Source organism: Hesperophylax consimilis, unplaced genomic scaffold (assembly GCF_061612785.1).
Source record: "Hesperophylax consimilis isolate HC1 unplaced genomic scaffold, BYU_Hcon_1.0 scaffold_55, whole genome shotgun sequence".
Taxonomy (NCBI): Eukaryota; Metazoa; Arthropoda; class Insecta; order Trichoptera; family Limnephilidae; genus Hesperophylax; species Hesperophylax consimilis.
In genome coordinates this window covers 38,592-55,477 of record NW_028301285.1, presented here as the reverse complement: position 1 = coordinate 55,477, position 16,886 = coordinate 38,592, and the positions used below count along the sequence as shown (strand labels likewise).

Sequence of the window (16,886 nt, the reverse complement as noted above, 5' to 3'; positions counted from 1 at the left end):
TAATGCACCTTTAGATTCCATAGATATTTTTGAATGCAGACGCGTAGCGTTATTCATTATCGATACTCTGTTTTTTAAATCATGGCAATCCGTATACTAGTGATGGAAATAAATCGATTTTTGTAAAATCTCGCGCGCTTACGTGAAAAGACGTACTAATGTCTTGACCGCTATTATCATATTTACGTCTTTTGACGTTCTAATGTTCCGAGTGGTTAATATTGTAAAGCATAACTTGCAAAAAGCATATTTTAATAAAATAATTTAATTAACGCCATCTATGAACACGTAGATAATAATGAATGAGACATTTAACCTTAAGGATAAATGTACAGTGAAACTCTCTTAAGAAGTTTTCCAAGGGACCGGGGAAAAAAAACTTCTTAAGTGGGAAAACTTCTTAAGTGGGATTCAATTTTAGCCATTTAATAACTCGAGTCCGGGGCATACGTCATTCCTATGTCTACCTACGTTAAATTGTCATGAAAACAAGCTCATATGATCCAAGCGGTCAAAAAAAAATATATATATATACATCTTCTAGTTATCATGGTAATTAGTATTATGTATTTAGAAAAAGGTGGGAAAGTGAAATAAATGAAAAATGGTAGAACATAGTTGATTATAAAAAGTTTATTTACATACCTACATATAAATTATTATTTTTTTTCGAAGTATTTATCTATAGTAGATTGCTTAACTCTATTATTAAATTCTTTTGTAGTAAAATTTTGCATCTCTGCCAAATAACCCTTGAAGCACTCGGGCACTTCTGTACTCCCCATCAAGAAATGCTGAAAGGCATCTAAGTGGGCGAGTGCTTGCCCACAGGTTGGTATTTTCTTGGGGTTTTCATTTTCTTCAGCAATATCTTCTTCATCCTCTTCTGGTTCCTCGGAGCATAGATCGGATGTGTCCTGTACTCCACAAGGAACCAATTCAGAATCGATTCGGACGTAATCCGAAAATGTCTCCGGCAATTCCATTCTTCCCCGGAGAACATCCCATGTGGCATCGAAATCATCTTCAGGCTGCTCCCTCTCTTCTGGCGTGTCTTGGAACCCGGCTTTCCTGAAGCAGTTGGCAATGGTTTGCTGTGTCACCGAGTTCCAGGAAGACGAAAGGAAGCAAACGGCTTCGAGCAAATCCAATTTATACATTTGATTTTCTTCATTTATCTTTTGTAGCAACCTACAGACCATTTTTTTCCTGAAGTGCTGCTTCAGGGAAGCAATTATTCCCTGGTCCATAGGTTGCAGCACTGATGTTGTATTGGCGGGAAGAAATTCCACCCTTACATTCTTCAAATATCCAAGGTCCTTTGGATGTGCAGCGCAGTGGTCCACAAACAAAATTATTTTTCTGTCTTGTGCAGCCATCTTCCGGTCCATGCTGAGGAGGTATTCGTGGAAAGTCTTGCATGTCATCCATGCCGATTTATTGTTCCGGTATGTGCACGGAAGGTTCCTGATGTTTTTAAAACATCTTGGGTTTTTGGCCTTCCCGATTACCCATAAAGGCCACTTGTCGGAACCATCCGCATTGGCACATACCAGAACTGTGATCCTCTCCTTGCTCCGTTTCCCACCATGGCAGGCTTCTCCTTTAAAGGCAAATGTTTTATCTGGCAACATATTAAAAAACAGTCCGCATTCATCTGCATTGTACACATCACTTGGCTTGTAAGCTGCCAGAAGAGCCGGCAGCGTGGTCGTCCTCCATACGTCTACTACCTCCTTATTCACACTGTTGCACTCCCCATTGACTGTTTTGTACACAATGTTAGCACGTCGCCGGAATCTGTCGATCCAGCCGTTGGAGGCCGTGAATGGAATATTTAGCCTCCGTGCTATATCTTCAGCCCTTTCCTTGATTATTGGTCCACTTAGTGGAAGGTTGAGAGCGCGTTTTTGTCTGAACCATTCCAGAAGGACAGCCTCCACCTTCTCGTACTTGCTGGACTTTGTCTTCTGGCGATTCAGAGGTCCTGTTTCCTGTGATTGTTTCAAGATATTCTCCCTTTTCGCCACTATTCCATTTAAAGTTGTCACCGGAATCGCGAGCCTTTTTGCCAATTGAATGCGCGTTTCTCCGCGCGACGCGTCTAACTCTCTGATGATTTCAATTTTTTGGGAAATCGTTAATGGTTTTCGTTTTACAACAACCGGTTTAGGCACTCCGGATAAAAACATGATAGAAAAACACGCACAAAAATTGTCAGATTATCGGAAAATAGTGGAAATGCGGAGGTCGGCGGGGAAATATCGGTAGCGAAAAAAAGCGATATTCGGCGGTATAATACTGGAAAAAATCACTTGAAAATCAATTGAAAAGCGGCGGGTCGGCGGTTGGGAAATGCGATATTCGGCGGTATGATACTGGATAAAATAACTCGAAAAACAGTGGAAAAGCGGTGGGTCGGCGGTTGAGATAGGACAGTCAGTGGAAAATAGCGTTGGGCAGAGAGTTCAGTAGGTAAAAAATCGAAAAAGCGTAGGTCAGCGGGTGAAGAAATGGAGCGTTGGTGGTAAGGTGTAGATGGTGAAACGTTAAAATCGAGACTAAACATTAAAAATCAAAACAAAACCATCCCATGGACAAAGTAAACACAATTTTAAAACTGTTAAAGTACATCCCTCGAAAAAGCCACTCGAATTCGGATAGTAAAAGTTGCAGCATTCCAAAAGGTTCATACTGTTGATCTTATTTTAAATTGGTGTAAAGGCAATGGATTATACATATTTACTTGTTAATGATTACTCACTCTTAACTTGACAGTTGAAGACAGAGCTGTGGATATACGCCGTCTCTTTTTTACGCTTTCGTTTACTATATGAACTGAGGGAGAAAGAAAGACTTGTTGTGGTTAATTTTACCAAGCGGTTTGATCAAAGGACACCGCAAGTAATTTTGTTAACCGCAAATAATGATAGCGGGTTCTTTGCCTCAGAACCGTTTGCGTACTGCAACCCTGCCATGGCACTGCACAGAAAAATCTCACAAAGTCTACGCGGCAAACTGCTTATTAGTTGGCGGACTTTAACTTTTTTGCACGCTTGCTGCTTGCTCCAATGGCATTTGAGATTTGAGAGACTATTGTTATGATGTATTTTTAAAGATATTTTAATCCTTTTCTAGAAATTCCTTATGAAAATAATATGCGCAGCTCAATATTATGCACCTGTAGGTTCATTTATGGTCCTACCTAACTAGCAGACATCGAATAGCTACGATTTCGCACATAAATAAATGGCTTGATGCTTGAATCAGAAAGTTATATCATACAAGCTGTTTGACGCTGGAATTATGTATAATCTGTGAACGCATACAAAAACTACAAAAATCATTTGCGAAGTTTCGTTTCAATCTACATTTTAAATTTATGCATATGTATTTCCTAACCTTCAAACTTAATTTACGACAAATGTCAGATGAAACATGATGCACGGCAATTTTTGATGTTTGAATGAAAAAAACGTAATTATAATGCATATTTTACCATCTCCCCCGCCATATAATCATGTTGTTATGTATTTAAAGGTGAAATATTCCGTATTAACCGTGATCCGATAGATTATCAAAAGTTTTTCGTGTTTTAAAAATTCGATGGAATAAAATTTTTATACAATAATATTACGAAACATCTCTATGTTCATTATCAAAGGGAAGATTATTGAAGGAGGCGTCAAATGTATGCAAATGTAGATCTAGCCCACGTTGTCATTAAGGTTGAGTTTAATATAATCTTTCATGTTATTTCGGCCTTAAAGACGCTTGCATATTTGTTACATAATTCCGCATTGTTTATTCGTTCCATTGCTATTTTACCTAGTTAGGGGATTAGGAGATGGGGTATTTGGTTTATTTATTGGATGTTTATTGGTTACGGCAGGTTACGGCTTACGGCCCGGCGGCCGACAAAGGGTTTTATGGTCTCAGGTACTAGGTATGGGTTTCAGTTAACGTCTTTCAATTTATGACTTGGAAAAAGGTTCATTTTAGATATTATGCGACACAATATTTCGTTTGTGTTGATTTTACCGCCGGATTTCTAAAACTTCTTAAGCGGGAAGCAGTTTTAGCTCTAAAACTTCTTATGTGGGAAAAAATCGTGTTTTTTGTATGGAATTTTCAAGGGACCAAAAATCAAAACTTCTTAAGCGTGAAAACTTCTTAAGTGGGAACTTCTTAAGCGAGTTTTACTGTATATGTTTATTCATAGATGGTGTTGATGTAATTATTGTATGAAAATACCCTTTTTGCAAAAAAATTCATTATTATCTTTTTTACTTCTACCATCAGGTAAAATCACCTACCGAAGTCTGTGCACTTTACCCCCGGACACCCTGTATTAATTAATTGTACAAAAATAATAATAAAACAAAGATATTTAACACAGGGAAATCCAGATAAAAGGATACTGTCTTTAAGTTGTACAGGAAATAAACATATTATGTATCTTTCTACCTTCATATGTGGAGGCCCTTTTTCGCTTTTGGTGTTAAAGTTGACAGGGAGGTGGAATTTGAGCGCTATCTCATGGACCATGGAAACGGGAGATTTCAGGTCACACAAGTTGTCTTCTGTATCACCATCTGTTAGAGAAGAGCTAAATTAATAATACCAGATTACTAGAAGTCGGGTTTTTTTGACAGTGCAGAAATTCTGGGACTAATTACCATAATATGAACTCCTCATTGGCCAGAATAGGTACCAAAGGAGGGCGATAATGTGGATTCTTCAGTGGACATTATCAATTTATCACTTAATATTTACAAAAGATTGTTCCTAGGGCACTTCAGTTATGTATAAAAAAAGCTGTTTAGTAGTAAAATAATTGCATATAATTTTATAAACTATTCCCTATGTAAAAGCCCCTAAAAAAGGTGTTTGAAAACTAATGTGGTCACTTAATGGAACACATCTACTATTTCTGCAAAAATATTGCCAACTGCATGCAATCTAGATAACAAGGGAGTATCGTTATTATAAAAGATTACCAATGTTAAAAGAAAGAAGAGAAAGGGATGACTTGATCGAGAATAAGAAATCTTCACCACCAACCAAAATGTTAATTTTTTTTAACATAACATCTTTTGCATTCAATCCTTGCAAATAGAGTAAACACGGAAGAAAAAAAAATACCACAATACTTATATAAAACAATTTAAAGCTCGATTGGATGCTTAACGCAATTACTGTTAAACTTATTGTGAAATCAGATACGAGCGCATCAGCAGAATGCTGCCTGCTCATAACATGTAATAATTATTAAAATAATTTGGAAGTTCTAGATGGTGTATTAGGCTAAGAAAATCAGGGAATAATATAATTCCATCAACAATTAGTTGGAAACAAATCATCTACGTGAGAGTTTAGTAAAGAAAAAGTAGGTTAGGTTAGTTAAGATTTGATGTTTATTCTTTCCTTCAATATTATGGAACCACTGATCAACCGAGTGGATTCTGCTAGGTGTCAGTCTCTACGATATGTAAGTATATAAAGTGAATGGTTACCATTTGCCCTACGGGGAGGGGGCCGGGGGTAGGCAGTGCGGCGCAGGGCCTCGGCGGCCGCGGCGTGCTGTGCAGCATGGATTCGGCTGCCCTCGGCGCTGTACTCTTCCACGGGACCGCCGCCCTCGCCTCCCCCCAACTGCAGCGACACCACAAACGGCTTGCAGTGGGCGGGGCCCTGTTCCGAAGTCAGGCGGTACTGGTGCTGGATCTAGAGGGAAATGAGACGGTTAAGGTAAAACGCGCAAACAGGACTGTGACGAATTAAAGAGTCTTGACATCTGAGGAAATATCATGATCCTCAGCAATGACGAAATTAAAATTGGTCATCTCCAAAAAAATACTTTTCGAGATATGTATGGTAGGGTGTCCCAAAAAAATTAAAGTTGTTATTTTTGAATGCATACCCTCTAATTTTGTTTTAATAATGACAAAACACTTATAAAAAAAAATTCGTTTACTTTGGACAACTGCAACCCGTGCCGACTTGCATCGAAAGATGTCAGTACTTGTACATTAAGACGCCAGCGAGCAAACGTGTTGATGAGCTTGTACTGCTTGTAGTAACTTGCTATTTTGTTAGTAAACGAAAATCACTCGTTCAGGCAAGATGTTGTTAGATTTAAAGAGTATATTTTTAATAGGAGTCGTAAACACCAAATATCGGGTTCAATACCTATACCTTCTTATACCTATTTTCCATGTTCTAACCTAAACTAACCTAAACTACCTAAACGGAATATGTTTAATCACATTTTATTCTATTTGTTTGTTATTTTATTTGGTAAAATTTCGATCGCGCTGGCCTCGCTTATTATGAATATTTTTTAGATAAAACCTTTAGATTCACCTTAATTACTGTACGACAAAACTTTTAACCTTCGGGGAGGTGGAAAATATTGCAATAAAAATTTCAATTACGTAAAACTAAAATTAGCTTTCGTTTTGTGAAACGAGACCGTCCATTTTCAAACTTTTATTTGTTTATTGTCAAATGTCATTTTGTTTTGTTGGTATTTCTGTTACTATAGGACAAAACGAACGGCTAGAAGTAGCTAGAGACAATCGCGCGGGCGTTTTTTTTAATGTTAAAAAATTCCGTCAAATTAGTATTTACCTAATATGCATGCATTATGTGCGTTGTGATTGAAATTTATTAGCTGGATTTTATTTTTTTACGTTCAAATTTTATTTAAGTAAACTATATCTGCGATGTTGAGCGGCTACGCTAAGTTTGTAATACAAAAAAAGTGCCCCTTTTATAGCGCCTGCTCGCGTCAAGGCAAGAAAAACATCCCAGTTTTCAATTAGTTTAGCGGCTACGCTAGGTTTGTGTAACATGGTTTGTGATTCAAAAGAAAGTGTCCCTTTTATACCGCCTGCTCGCGTCAAGGCAAGAAAAACATCCCAGTTTTCAATTAGTTTAGCGGCTACGCTAGGTTTGTGTAACATGGTTTGTGATTCAAAAAAAGTGTCCCTTTTATACCGCCTGCTCGCGTCAAGGCAAGAAAAACATCCCAGTTTTCAATTAGTTTAGCGGCTACGCTAGGTTTGTGTAACATGGTTTGTGATTCAAAAGAAAGTGTCCCTTTTATACCGCCTGCTCGCGTCAAGGCAAGAAAAACATCCCAGTTTTCAATTAGTTTAGCGGCTACGCTAGGTTTGTGTAACATGGTTTGTGATTTAAAAGAAAGTGTCCCTTTTATACCGCCTGCTCGCGTCAAGGCAAGAAAAACATCCCAGTTTTCAATTAGTTTAGCGGCTACGCTAGGTTTGTGTAACATGGTTTGTGATTCAAAAGAAAGTGTCCCTTTTATACCGCCTGCTCGCGTCAAGGCAAGAAAAACATCCCAGTTTTCAATTAGTTTAGCGGCTACGCTAGGTTTGTGTAACATGGTTTGTGATTCAAAAGAAAGTGTCCCTTTTATACCGCCTGCTCGCGTCAAGGCAAGAAAAACATCCCAGTTTTAAAATAGTTTAGCGGCTACGCTAGGTTTGTTGTAGTTTTATATATATATATATATATATATATATCTCAAAAACCATGTTACACAAACCTAGCGTAGCCGCTAAACTAATTGAAAACTGGGATGTTTTTCTTGCATTGACGCGAGCAGGCGGTATAAAGGGGCATTTTCTTTTTCATCATAAACCATGTTACAAAAACTTAGCGTAGCCGCTCAACATCGCAGAAATAGTTTACTTAAATAAAATTTGAACGTAAAAAAATAAAATCCAGCTAATAAAATTCAATCACAACGCACACAATGCATGCATATTAGGTAAATACTAATTTGACGGAATTTTTTAATATTAAAAAAACGCCCGCGCGATTATGTTTCTAGCCACTTCTAGCCGTTCGTTTTGTCCCATAGTAACAGAAATACCAACAAAACAAAATGACGTTTGACAGTAAAGTTTGAAAATGGACGGTCTCGTTTCACAAAACGAAAGCTAATTTTAGTTTTACGTAATTGAAATTTTTATTGCAATATTTTCCACCTCCCCGAAGGTTAAAAGTTTTGTCGTACAGTAATTAAGGTGAATCTAAAGGTTTTATCTAAAAAATATTCATAATAAGCGAGGCCAGCGCGATCGAAATTTTACCTTTTATTTAATTATATGTTGATTATTTGTTATAAATAATACATTGACTTACATATTAAAGGCCAAGAAAAGATTTCTATGAAAAACATCCACGAACAACCAAAGTGCCAGCTCAGGAACATGAATGTTATTACCGAAAACTAAGTGAAAAACAAATGTTTTTGATTGGAAATCATGTTTATATATCAGATTAGACATGTATATACAATCCAATAATTATTTTCAACAGAAATATGCGATATCTTACCTTTAAAATAATGTTGAAATCCGAGAAATGTCAAACCGTTAAAAGCTGCCAAACACGCGTTTTTAAATCGAAATAACAGTAATATTATGTGTTGCCAGTAGTCTTGGTAGTTGTCAGGGTTGCCAACCGTAAAAAAAATCCCTCGTACGGATGCAGCTAAAAATCTCGTACTTTGACTTTCAAACCTCGTACGAGGGATGGTATGCCCAAAATAATTATTTCCCCAGATTTCGAGGCGAAATTTCCCTATAATTTCCCTACATTTCGCAAACCTTGAACAAAACAAGATCTTGGCAAACAAAACCCGCTTCGGGGGGGCGGGGGGGGGGGGATTTAGGACTTTTTACTCAGTGAAATAAAGTATTGCAAGTTTCCTACTAAATAAAACATCCCTTTGTGTGGTATTAAAAAAAATCTTTATTGTTACTCTAGTTAAATCACAAAAAATTAAATGTAAATCAAGGTAACGAATCTAATTTACATCTCCTCTCCAAATAGTAAAAAACAGAGATCGTATAAATTTGTGCTCTGTGTCACAGCGACGACTAATGCGAATAACGAACGAACTGTTTTATTATTCAGAGATTTCAATAATTTTATTATTCGTGGATTTCTCGGTTGATGGGATAACTACCATAGACAATCATCGCGCAAATACGGCAATGTAATTTTTGGTGTAAGAAGTTCCTACAAATTCTGATAGATGGCACTAGTTTTTACTGTTATATAATAGTGATGTAAAATGTTCGTATAGCCATAGGTATTATCAAAATCTCGTACATAATTGTATGAGGTTGATAGTCTCCTCGTACCTCGTAGTGGTGGGTCAAAAAACGACAAACACGTTTGCACAACATGTTTGGAGTAAAAAAATGCCCAAACTGTTATTTATAATCCGCACAAACAGTTTGTCCGTTTTGTCGACTCTTCTAACTTTTATCAAGAAAGCACGAGAATGAATGAAAAAGAACTATTCCAAACGAATAACATTATATTACTCTCTCGCACTAACGTCGTATTAATATGTAAGAGTGAGATAGGTCTGTTGCAGGCGAAAAACAGTACCTGTTTTTTCCGGGAAAAAACACTATCTTAACGTTTCACACTTAAGGCCCATTACGGGTAAAGAGCGAGAAGGCAATCCACAACAGGTAAGGGCTGTTTTCTGTAAGGCACCCTGTTTAGCTGTTTTTTCCAGGAAAAAATACTATCTTAACGTTTCGCACTTAACACCCATTACGGGCAAAGAGTGAGAAGGCAATCCTGTTATTTTTAAAACGGGTTGAAATTGAAATCACATAAATATGGGGCTGTTTTCCGTTTTCCATTCAGTTGTTTATTATTACAAAACGAGAACGAGAGTAACGAGAAAAACGAACAGACCTCACCAAACGGCTCGTATACTCAGTATACTGAGTGTTGATAGTGTAAAGTTGTTACTCACTGGTGGACATGTTGCCCAATGAATTTGCGGTGGACAGCAACTGTCACGATAGTAATTCGTATTCTGCAAAGGTAAATATTGTAGCTTTATTTTATTCAAAAGATAAATTTGTACGATGATAATAATTTTATTAAAATATTGATTGTTCTATCGAAACTGAACTTGTATTTAATGTATAAAGATAGAATAAAAGTTTGCAAATGGTGTTTTATTATTACAGATTTCGCCCACAAACGTAGCTGCTGCCCGACCACAATCACCTTTGCCACAACCAGCACCAGCACCACAACGAGTTCCACAGCCAGCTCTACCAGCACCGCCACCAGCACACACTGTCCCGCTGCGCTCTTCACCCCGGAGGCGACTCTTCACTAAAGTAGGTCACACATTACACTTCATTGCCATTTGTATAACAGACTTTATTGTCGGACCAAAATTAAAAGTTTAGTAAGAAAATCAATAAATTTGTTTAATTTCATATTTTTTTATTTATAAAATGCATATTTAATTATTAAGAAAAGATACATCAAATCACCATACATGTTGAATGAAGTGTAAAAATACAGATTAAATATATCAAAACAGAAAAAAAGTAGAAAATAGATTAAACAGCACAATTATTTTAAACCAGGTATGAAAGATTTATGTTGTTTTTTTTCAGAAAGCCAAACCTGATGACTTGTCGGTGAAAGTATGGGAAGAAACCAAAAAAATGATTCACCTGGAGTACACGAAGAAGATGGAGCGTATGGAGAATGAGTCCAGGCAAATAATTCAGACTCGAATAAGGTTGACTGAAGACGAGTCCAGGGCCAACCTTCGGCTGAATGTACTGGAATCTGAAAATAAAATAAGGTTGATGGAAGAAGAGTCCAGGAACATTATTCATGCTCGAATAAGGTTGATGGAGGAAGAGCATAATACAAAGATGTTGATGCGCAAAGAAACACCCCCAACCCCCTAGCCCCCCGCTTTAGAGGTGTCAGTGGAGAGTCCCGCTGCTGCACGTGCCCAGGGGACCAATTCTCCACCAACGGTTAGTATTTATTCATTTCCATTCATTTGCGTGTAATATCGTACATTTAAAATGTCTTCTTACTGCTCTAACGCTTCATTCAGAAGAAGCTCTGTCTTTGACGGATTCAACAATATGATAGTCGAAGAATAATGAATATTTCAGATATTTTAAAGTGTATTTCTACATTCTGTTATATTTACTGTCAATAATTAATATTATTCTAATTTGTTTTCAGACAAGGATCTTCCACTGTAAGCAGTCCTTAAATAAATAGTCACCACGAAACAGGCAACCTAGTATGATGACTTGATGTATCTGCATTTTATAAATAAATTAATATGATATTAAACAAACTTATTGATTTTCTTATTAAACAAAACTTACATACTCTTAAAAAATGTTGACGAATGAAGACCTGTCTATTTGCATTTCCGGTCTGGTTCATGTTTGGAGCTCCTTCCAATTCCATGTCAGCACCGCCACCTGCTACTGGTCCTGCTACTGCATCCTCATCGCCTTCACCATCACCATCATCTATTGGAATCCAATTATAAAGCACAGCATTATTACACACAAAATTCTAATGTAAGGAATATCTGTTATTTTGAATTGTTTTCTTACCAAAATCAGGATCATTCATATCGACGGCAATACATTGGAGAACAGCAAGAGCTACTATAGTTGTCTTGATGGTATCAAGAGAACCTGACATACCCCGCAGCAGGCAACGAAATCTTTGCTTCCACACACCAAAACATCTCTCTACCGTGTTGCGAGTAGATATTTGAGCCCTGTTATAGGCCTCTTCTCCGGGGTTTCTTGGATTCCTAACTGGGGTGAAGAGATATGGTGTACAGGCATAACCTCCATCTCCCAATAGTCATCCATTGAAGTGACCATCTTCAAACCTTTGTTTGATATTACTTTCTCTGAAAATGCGAGCATCGTGGGTGCTGCCTCTCCAATGAGCAACAATATCCATGATTTTCAGCTTAGCATTGCACACAACCTGAAATGAATTCATTCATACATTCAATGTTGGTTAAAGTTAAAATTTCATAGGCACATATCGAGGTTTCACTTTACAAACCTGGACATTTAATGAATAATCCCCTTTCCTGTTGACATAGTACTGTCCGGCATCACCGCCAACTTTCCTTATTTTAATATGGGTGCAGTCAATTGCTCCCATAACGCCCGGAAAACGTTTTATTGCATAAAATTCTGCAACGGTTGCCTGTTGCTCGCCAATGCTCTGTGGCATTTTTATGTGCCGTGGAGCAAGACGAGCAAATGCAGTTGCAACGCGTTTGCTTATGCGGGACATCGTTTGTTGGCTAAAACCGTGAATGTCGGCACAATCATCCTGTATCTGCCAAAAAAAAGCTATATTAATTGAAAGCGTGTTTGGTTATCGATTTTGCTGATTTGCTTCACAGGTATGTAGTATTAAAAAGTAATTAAAAACTATCTTACTTCATTCCGCCCCCAGTATCGTATGGCAGAGAGAACTTGTAGATCCACGGAGATTCTACTTCCACGTCTGTTGTCGCTGACATGCAAGTCTGGCCGTACTAGATCAATTATTCGTCTCATATTGATTTTGGTGAATCTATATTTGCATCGAAAATCTAATTCTGAGAGAGCTTCAAACGGATCGTATCGCTTATTGTAGGTTTTACGTACGCGCGGTTGACGTTCAATTCGTATACGATCGATGTTTTCCAAACCCGACCGCAAAATGTCGAGATTATCAAAAAAGTTTTCCATTTCGAGAGAGTTTGGTACGCAAGTTGACGCGAGTTTAGTCTATAAACCTAGGGGACCCGCGATCTAAAATCTGACAGGTCGATAATCTGCTGTATTACCCACCTGCGCATGCGCGCGGCCGTGAGTAAGAATTTGGAATAATCCGTTCATTTATGTGTACATTTATTTTCATGAGTAAGACTGTATATGTACTCATATTTTTAAAGCTGCACTGCCTGGAAGATTACACATAGGGGTGTCACACTAGACTTGCAAACATAATATTACAGGGACAAAAAATGCACTTTTCCATGGCAAATACATGGACTCTGGAGTCGTTTGCTAGTTATTGCAAGTCTGTTAAAAACATACACATATTTTTAGAGTGATGCTATTTATCATACTGTTTATAGTGACAGTGTAACTATTAAGTAAAATTTAAATTAGTTGTACCTAGACATACCGACTTGCTTTTAATAAGGTACTAAGTAACTACTATACTTATTGAACTTAATAATATTATTAAATGTGTGTACCTACATATTAGGGTAGGTACATGTCGATCATGAGGCCGTCTCCTACAACGAAATTTACAAATGTAACATGTTAAATTAATCACGCCGAGAACATAACTTTTTGAATTTTTGGAAAATAACGAATGGTTCCGAAGATATAAAATGTTAAATGTTGATATTTGCGGCAGACCGAAAAGCGTATGACATCTCGGTACTGCAGCACGAATTATGAATCTTATTGAATCGTATCTTGTGACGTCACTAGACACCATTGCATACCTTTCAACCAAGTTCACTTTGAAAGCTTTTTCATTTTTGGAAATATCGGAAAAACTAGTTTTACTGGTCGTTATTCACTCTAATATAATACATTTTCGTCAAAAGATGATCTCGTTTACAGGTATGTACCTACCTGTAAACAAACGATTGTTTAGTGCAGCGATTCTTAACCTCGGGTCGCGACCCAAATTTGGGTCGCGAGAGGTTTTGGGTTGGGTCGCGGAAATCGCGTATTGATATCCCGATCGATGTCACTAAACTAGTATAGTCACAATTATTACTACTCTCAGAACAAGGACATCTATTGTTCACAATCGCGACATGTTAGTTCTGTTTTAATGGGCGGAAGGGCGCGGGGCGCAAAGCGAGGAGTGCGCGCCATCGCCACCGCTCGGCTCACGCAGTCGGCATCGCTCGGTTCGGCTCGGTCACCACCCGCGCCGCCCGCCGCACCGCGCTGGTCGGTCGGTCTCGTCTCATCTCTGTCAGTTTGCTAGCGAGTTTGTTTACGATTGCACGCTCGTTTCTCATACTGTTTTACGTGAATAACGTTTATACTTGACTACAATACACTCTTTGTTGACAACTACAAAGTGCTACAAAATTGTGATAATCAATTGTGGAAGATTAAAAGTGCAACTCGCGATTGCTGTTATCGAAAGAAGGTAAAATATTTTTTTCCAATAAATGACATTGTTAGCCTACAATTCGCCGATGAACGAATAGAATAGTATATTTCTATAATTTGTCGTTTTGTTTCAGTAAGTCTTTCGAATTGTGGACAGTCATGGCGAAACGGATGTTAACATACAAGCAAGAATTTTTAGCCTTAGGATTTATTGAAATAAAAGATCGCTCTGGTGTGCCACGTCCACAATGCGTGGTTTGTACGCAACTTCTTTCAAATGAATCGCTAAAAATAAACAAATTGAAGAGACATCTCGAAAAAGTCCATCCAACGTACGCAAATAAACCGCTTGCTTTTTGGAAAGAAAAAGAAACACAAACAAAGCGCATGAGACTTGATGCACCATCAAGTTCAGCAATAGTTTCGTTAGAAAAAACTACCTACGCTTCTTTCGAAGTAGCTTTAAAAGTAGCTCAATGTAAAAAACCCCATAGTATTGCTGAGCAGTTGATTAAACCAGCTGCAATAGCCATGGCAAGAACTGTCTGTGGAGATGAAATTGCGAAGAAGCTGGAAATGGTGCCAATTTCAAACGATACTGTGAAAAAGAGAATAGATTTAATGTCATCAGATATTTTAGAACAATTAATAACGGATCTCAAAAAAGCCATCAAATTTTCAATTCAAATCGACGAATCAGTTGATATTGAAGATTTCCCACAGCTGTTGGTGTACGTAAGATACAGAACTCCACAAAATTTCAATGAAGAGTTCCTGCTTTGTGAAAAGCTCTCTGAAACTACAACTGGGGCTGATATATTTCTTTTAATAGACAAGTTCTTTGTGGAACACCAATTACTGTGGGACAATTGTCTCGCAGTCTGTACAGATGGAGCACCGGCAATGATAGGGAGTCGCATCGGGTTTTGTGCCAAAGTCAAGGAACGAAATCCAGAGGTTGTTTTAATACACTGCTTTTTACATCGAGAAAACTTGGCTACACGTGATATGCAGCCAGATCTACATCAGGTGTTACAGGACGTAATACAAATTATAAATTTCATAAAGGCACGCGCTATGAACTCTCGGATATTTCGACTGATGTGCGAAGAAATGGGTTCAGAACACCAGAATTTATTATACCATTCGGATATTCGCTGGCTATCCCGCGGAAAGATTCTAGCTAGAGTTCTTTCTCTTAAAACAGAAATAGAAATATTTTTGACAGATAAAAGACACGAATGTGCTGATCGCTTCAGTGACAACAAATGGATGGCTAAATTGGCATATTTGGGTGATATTTTCCACCACTTGAATCAGTTGAACACAGAAATGCAAGGTCAAAATCGCACTGTAGTAGACATTTATGAAAAAATTACTGTTTTTAAAAACAAAACAAAACTTTGGCAAAATAAAATTGCTCAATGTCAATTGGCAGCGTTTCCAACATTAAACTTGTTTTTGGAAGATCTTAATCTTAATGGCAACCGTATTTTCGTGGAGACCATGCCTATTTTTTTAGAACATTTGAGAAGACTTGAAAATGAAATGGAAAGATATATTCCACAAAATGTCCATATCGTGAAATACAGTTGGGTAAGAAATCCATTTGAAGTAGATGTAATGGGCGTTGAAAACGATTCAGCTGGATTACAAGAAGAATTGCTCGAAATGCAAGGTGATGCACTTTTAAAGGAGAGATTTGCCAGAACGAGTCTCACAAAATTTTGGGCACAATTATCTGGGAAGCCTGTTCTGAGCAATGAAGCTGAAAAAGCCCTGCTACCTTTCCCAACTACTTATTTATGTGAAGCAGGATTTTCATGCCTTGCTGTTATGAAGAATAAGTACAGGAATAGGTTGGATCCTCAGCATGACATGCGGTGTGCACTTTCTATAAACATAACTCCACGTATACATGATCTTTGTTCAAAAATACAACACCAGGGTAGTCACTGATTATTTTGCTGTAAATTTTTTAACTGTTTTAATGCTGGGCTGATTTTAATACAGAACATTTAAATAAATTTGTTTATTTCTAATTTTACCAATACATCGTATAAATTTTATAGTATAAAATTACATAACCTGTCAATGGAAAAAAAATAAAAAATTAGATTAGGGTCGCGTACTTCAAATATATTCGTACCTTGGGTCGCCAGCCAAAAAGGTTAAGAACCACTGGTTTAGTGACTAGGGCCCGAAATTTCTGTTGCGCCAAGAAAGATTTTTATGTCCGTCAAGTTGTTTCTAGTAGGAGCCCTGGTATGATAAGTCCAGTGACATACCGGCCCTTTGTAGGTTGGTAGGTAAACGCAGCTTCCCGTGGAGATATGCAGAGGAATGGCAAAACATAATATTTATAAGGTAGAATGTGTTTGAAGTGCTTACCATTGGGCTTTCCTCCCCTATGTCAGAGTCCCTGTCCGCTGCGCCATCCATGGTGTACACCGGGACCGGTTCCCTGTTTTTCACGCGAATCTTGATGCCTTTTATTACTAGGCGGGAAAAATTCTTATGATTATATGCAAATTCAAAGATTGGCAACAATGATCAAACTAAAGACTATACAACTTAACCTCAAACACGACTGAGCGGAAAAATGTCAACGTATGCGATTCAGATTTTTAAACAAATCTTAAGCTTGTAAGTCCTTGCACAGAGATTTCACTAGAATCGGCTTGTTATTCTTTATTTTGTGTGAACATTGATGATAATAGGTAATCAATTGAATAATTTCACGTCACTTTATCACGGTCATGTGTTTGGCAAAACTCGTATTGTTGCAAATTGAAAGTTTGAACAAACACAAATGTCTTAAATCACAGAATCAAACACATAATTAATTTTTCTAATACCTTTCACTGTTTGGTTACGTAGATT

The 16,886-nt window shown here is 37.6% G+C and overlaps 2 protein-coding genes across 2 annotated transcripts; one reads left to right on the top strand and one right to left on the bottom strand.

Annotated features, from left to right (window-relative positions):
* Nucleotides 1-3,279: 3,279 nt before the first annotated feature.
* Nucleotides 3,280-16,886, bottom strand: LOC149408823 (double-stranded RNA-binding protein Staufen homolog). The gene is made up of 4 exons (XM_089650402.1): nt 16,395-16,886; nt 5,517-5,727; nt 4,468-4,595; nt 3,280-3,315 (listed from the first exon to the last, which is right to left on the bottom strand). The coding sequence occupies exons 1-4, from the start codon at nt 16,443-16,445 to the stop codon at nt 3,280-3,282; spliced, it is 426 nt and encodes a 141-aa protein (XP_089506528.1). The 5' UTR covers nt 16,446-16,886.
* LOC149408824 (uncharacterized) lies at nt 9,816-10,778 on the top strand. Its single transcript, XM_089650405.1, has 3 exons — nt 9,816-9,885; nt 10,035-10,190; nt 10,476-10,778. Exons 1-3 carry the CDS (start codon nt 9,823-9,825, stop codon nt 10,776-10,778), a joined length of 522 nt encoding a protein of 173 aa, XP_089506531.1. The 5' UTR covers nt 9,816-9,822.

Excerpts from the sequence above, each read along its gene's own strand:
- LOC149408823 (XM_089650402.1), bottom strand. The coding sequence starts at position 16,445 with ATGGATGGCGCAGCGGACAGGGACTCTGACATAGGGGAGGAAAGCCCA. Across the intron at positions 4,596-5,516 it reads CCCTCCCCGTAGGGCAAATG|ATGGTGATACAGAAGACAAC; the intron begins GTAACCATTCAC and ends CTTCTCTAACAG. Across the intron at positions 3,316-4,467 it reads AAGGGCCTCCACATATGAAG|ATTATACATAATTCCAGCGT; the intron begins GTAGAAAGATAC and ends ATGCGTTCACAG.
- LOC149408824 (XM_089650405.1), top strand. The coding sequence starts at position 9,823 with ATGTTGCCCAATGAATTTGCGGTGGACAGCAACTGTCACGATAGTAAT. Across the intron at positions 9,886-10,034 it reads GTAATTCGTATTCTGCAAAG|ATTTCGCCCACAAACGTAGC; the intron begins GTAAATATTGTA and ends TTATTATTACAG. Across the intron at positions 10,191-10,475 it reads GGAGGCGACTCTTCACTAAA|AAAGCCAAACCTGATGACTT; the intron begins GTAGGTCACACA and ends GTTTTTTTTCAG.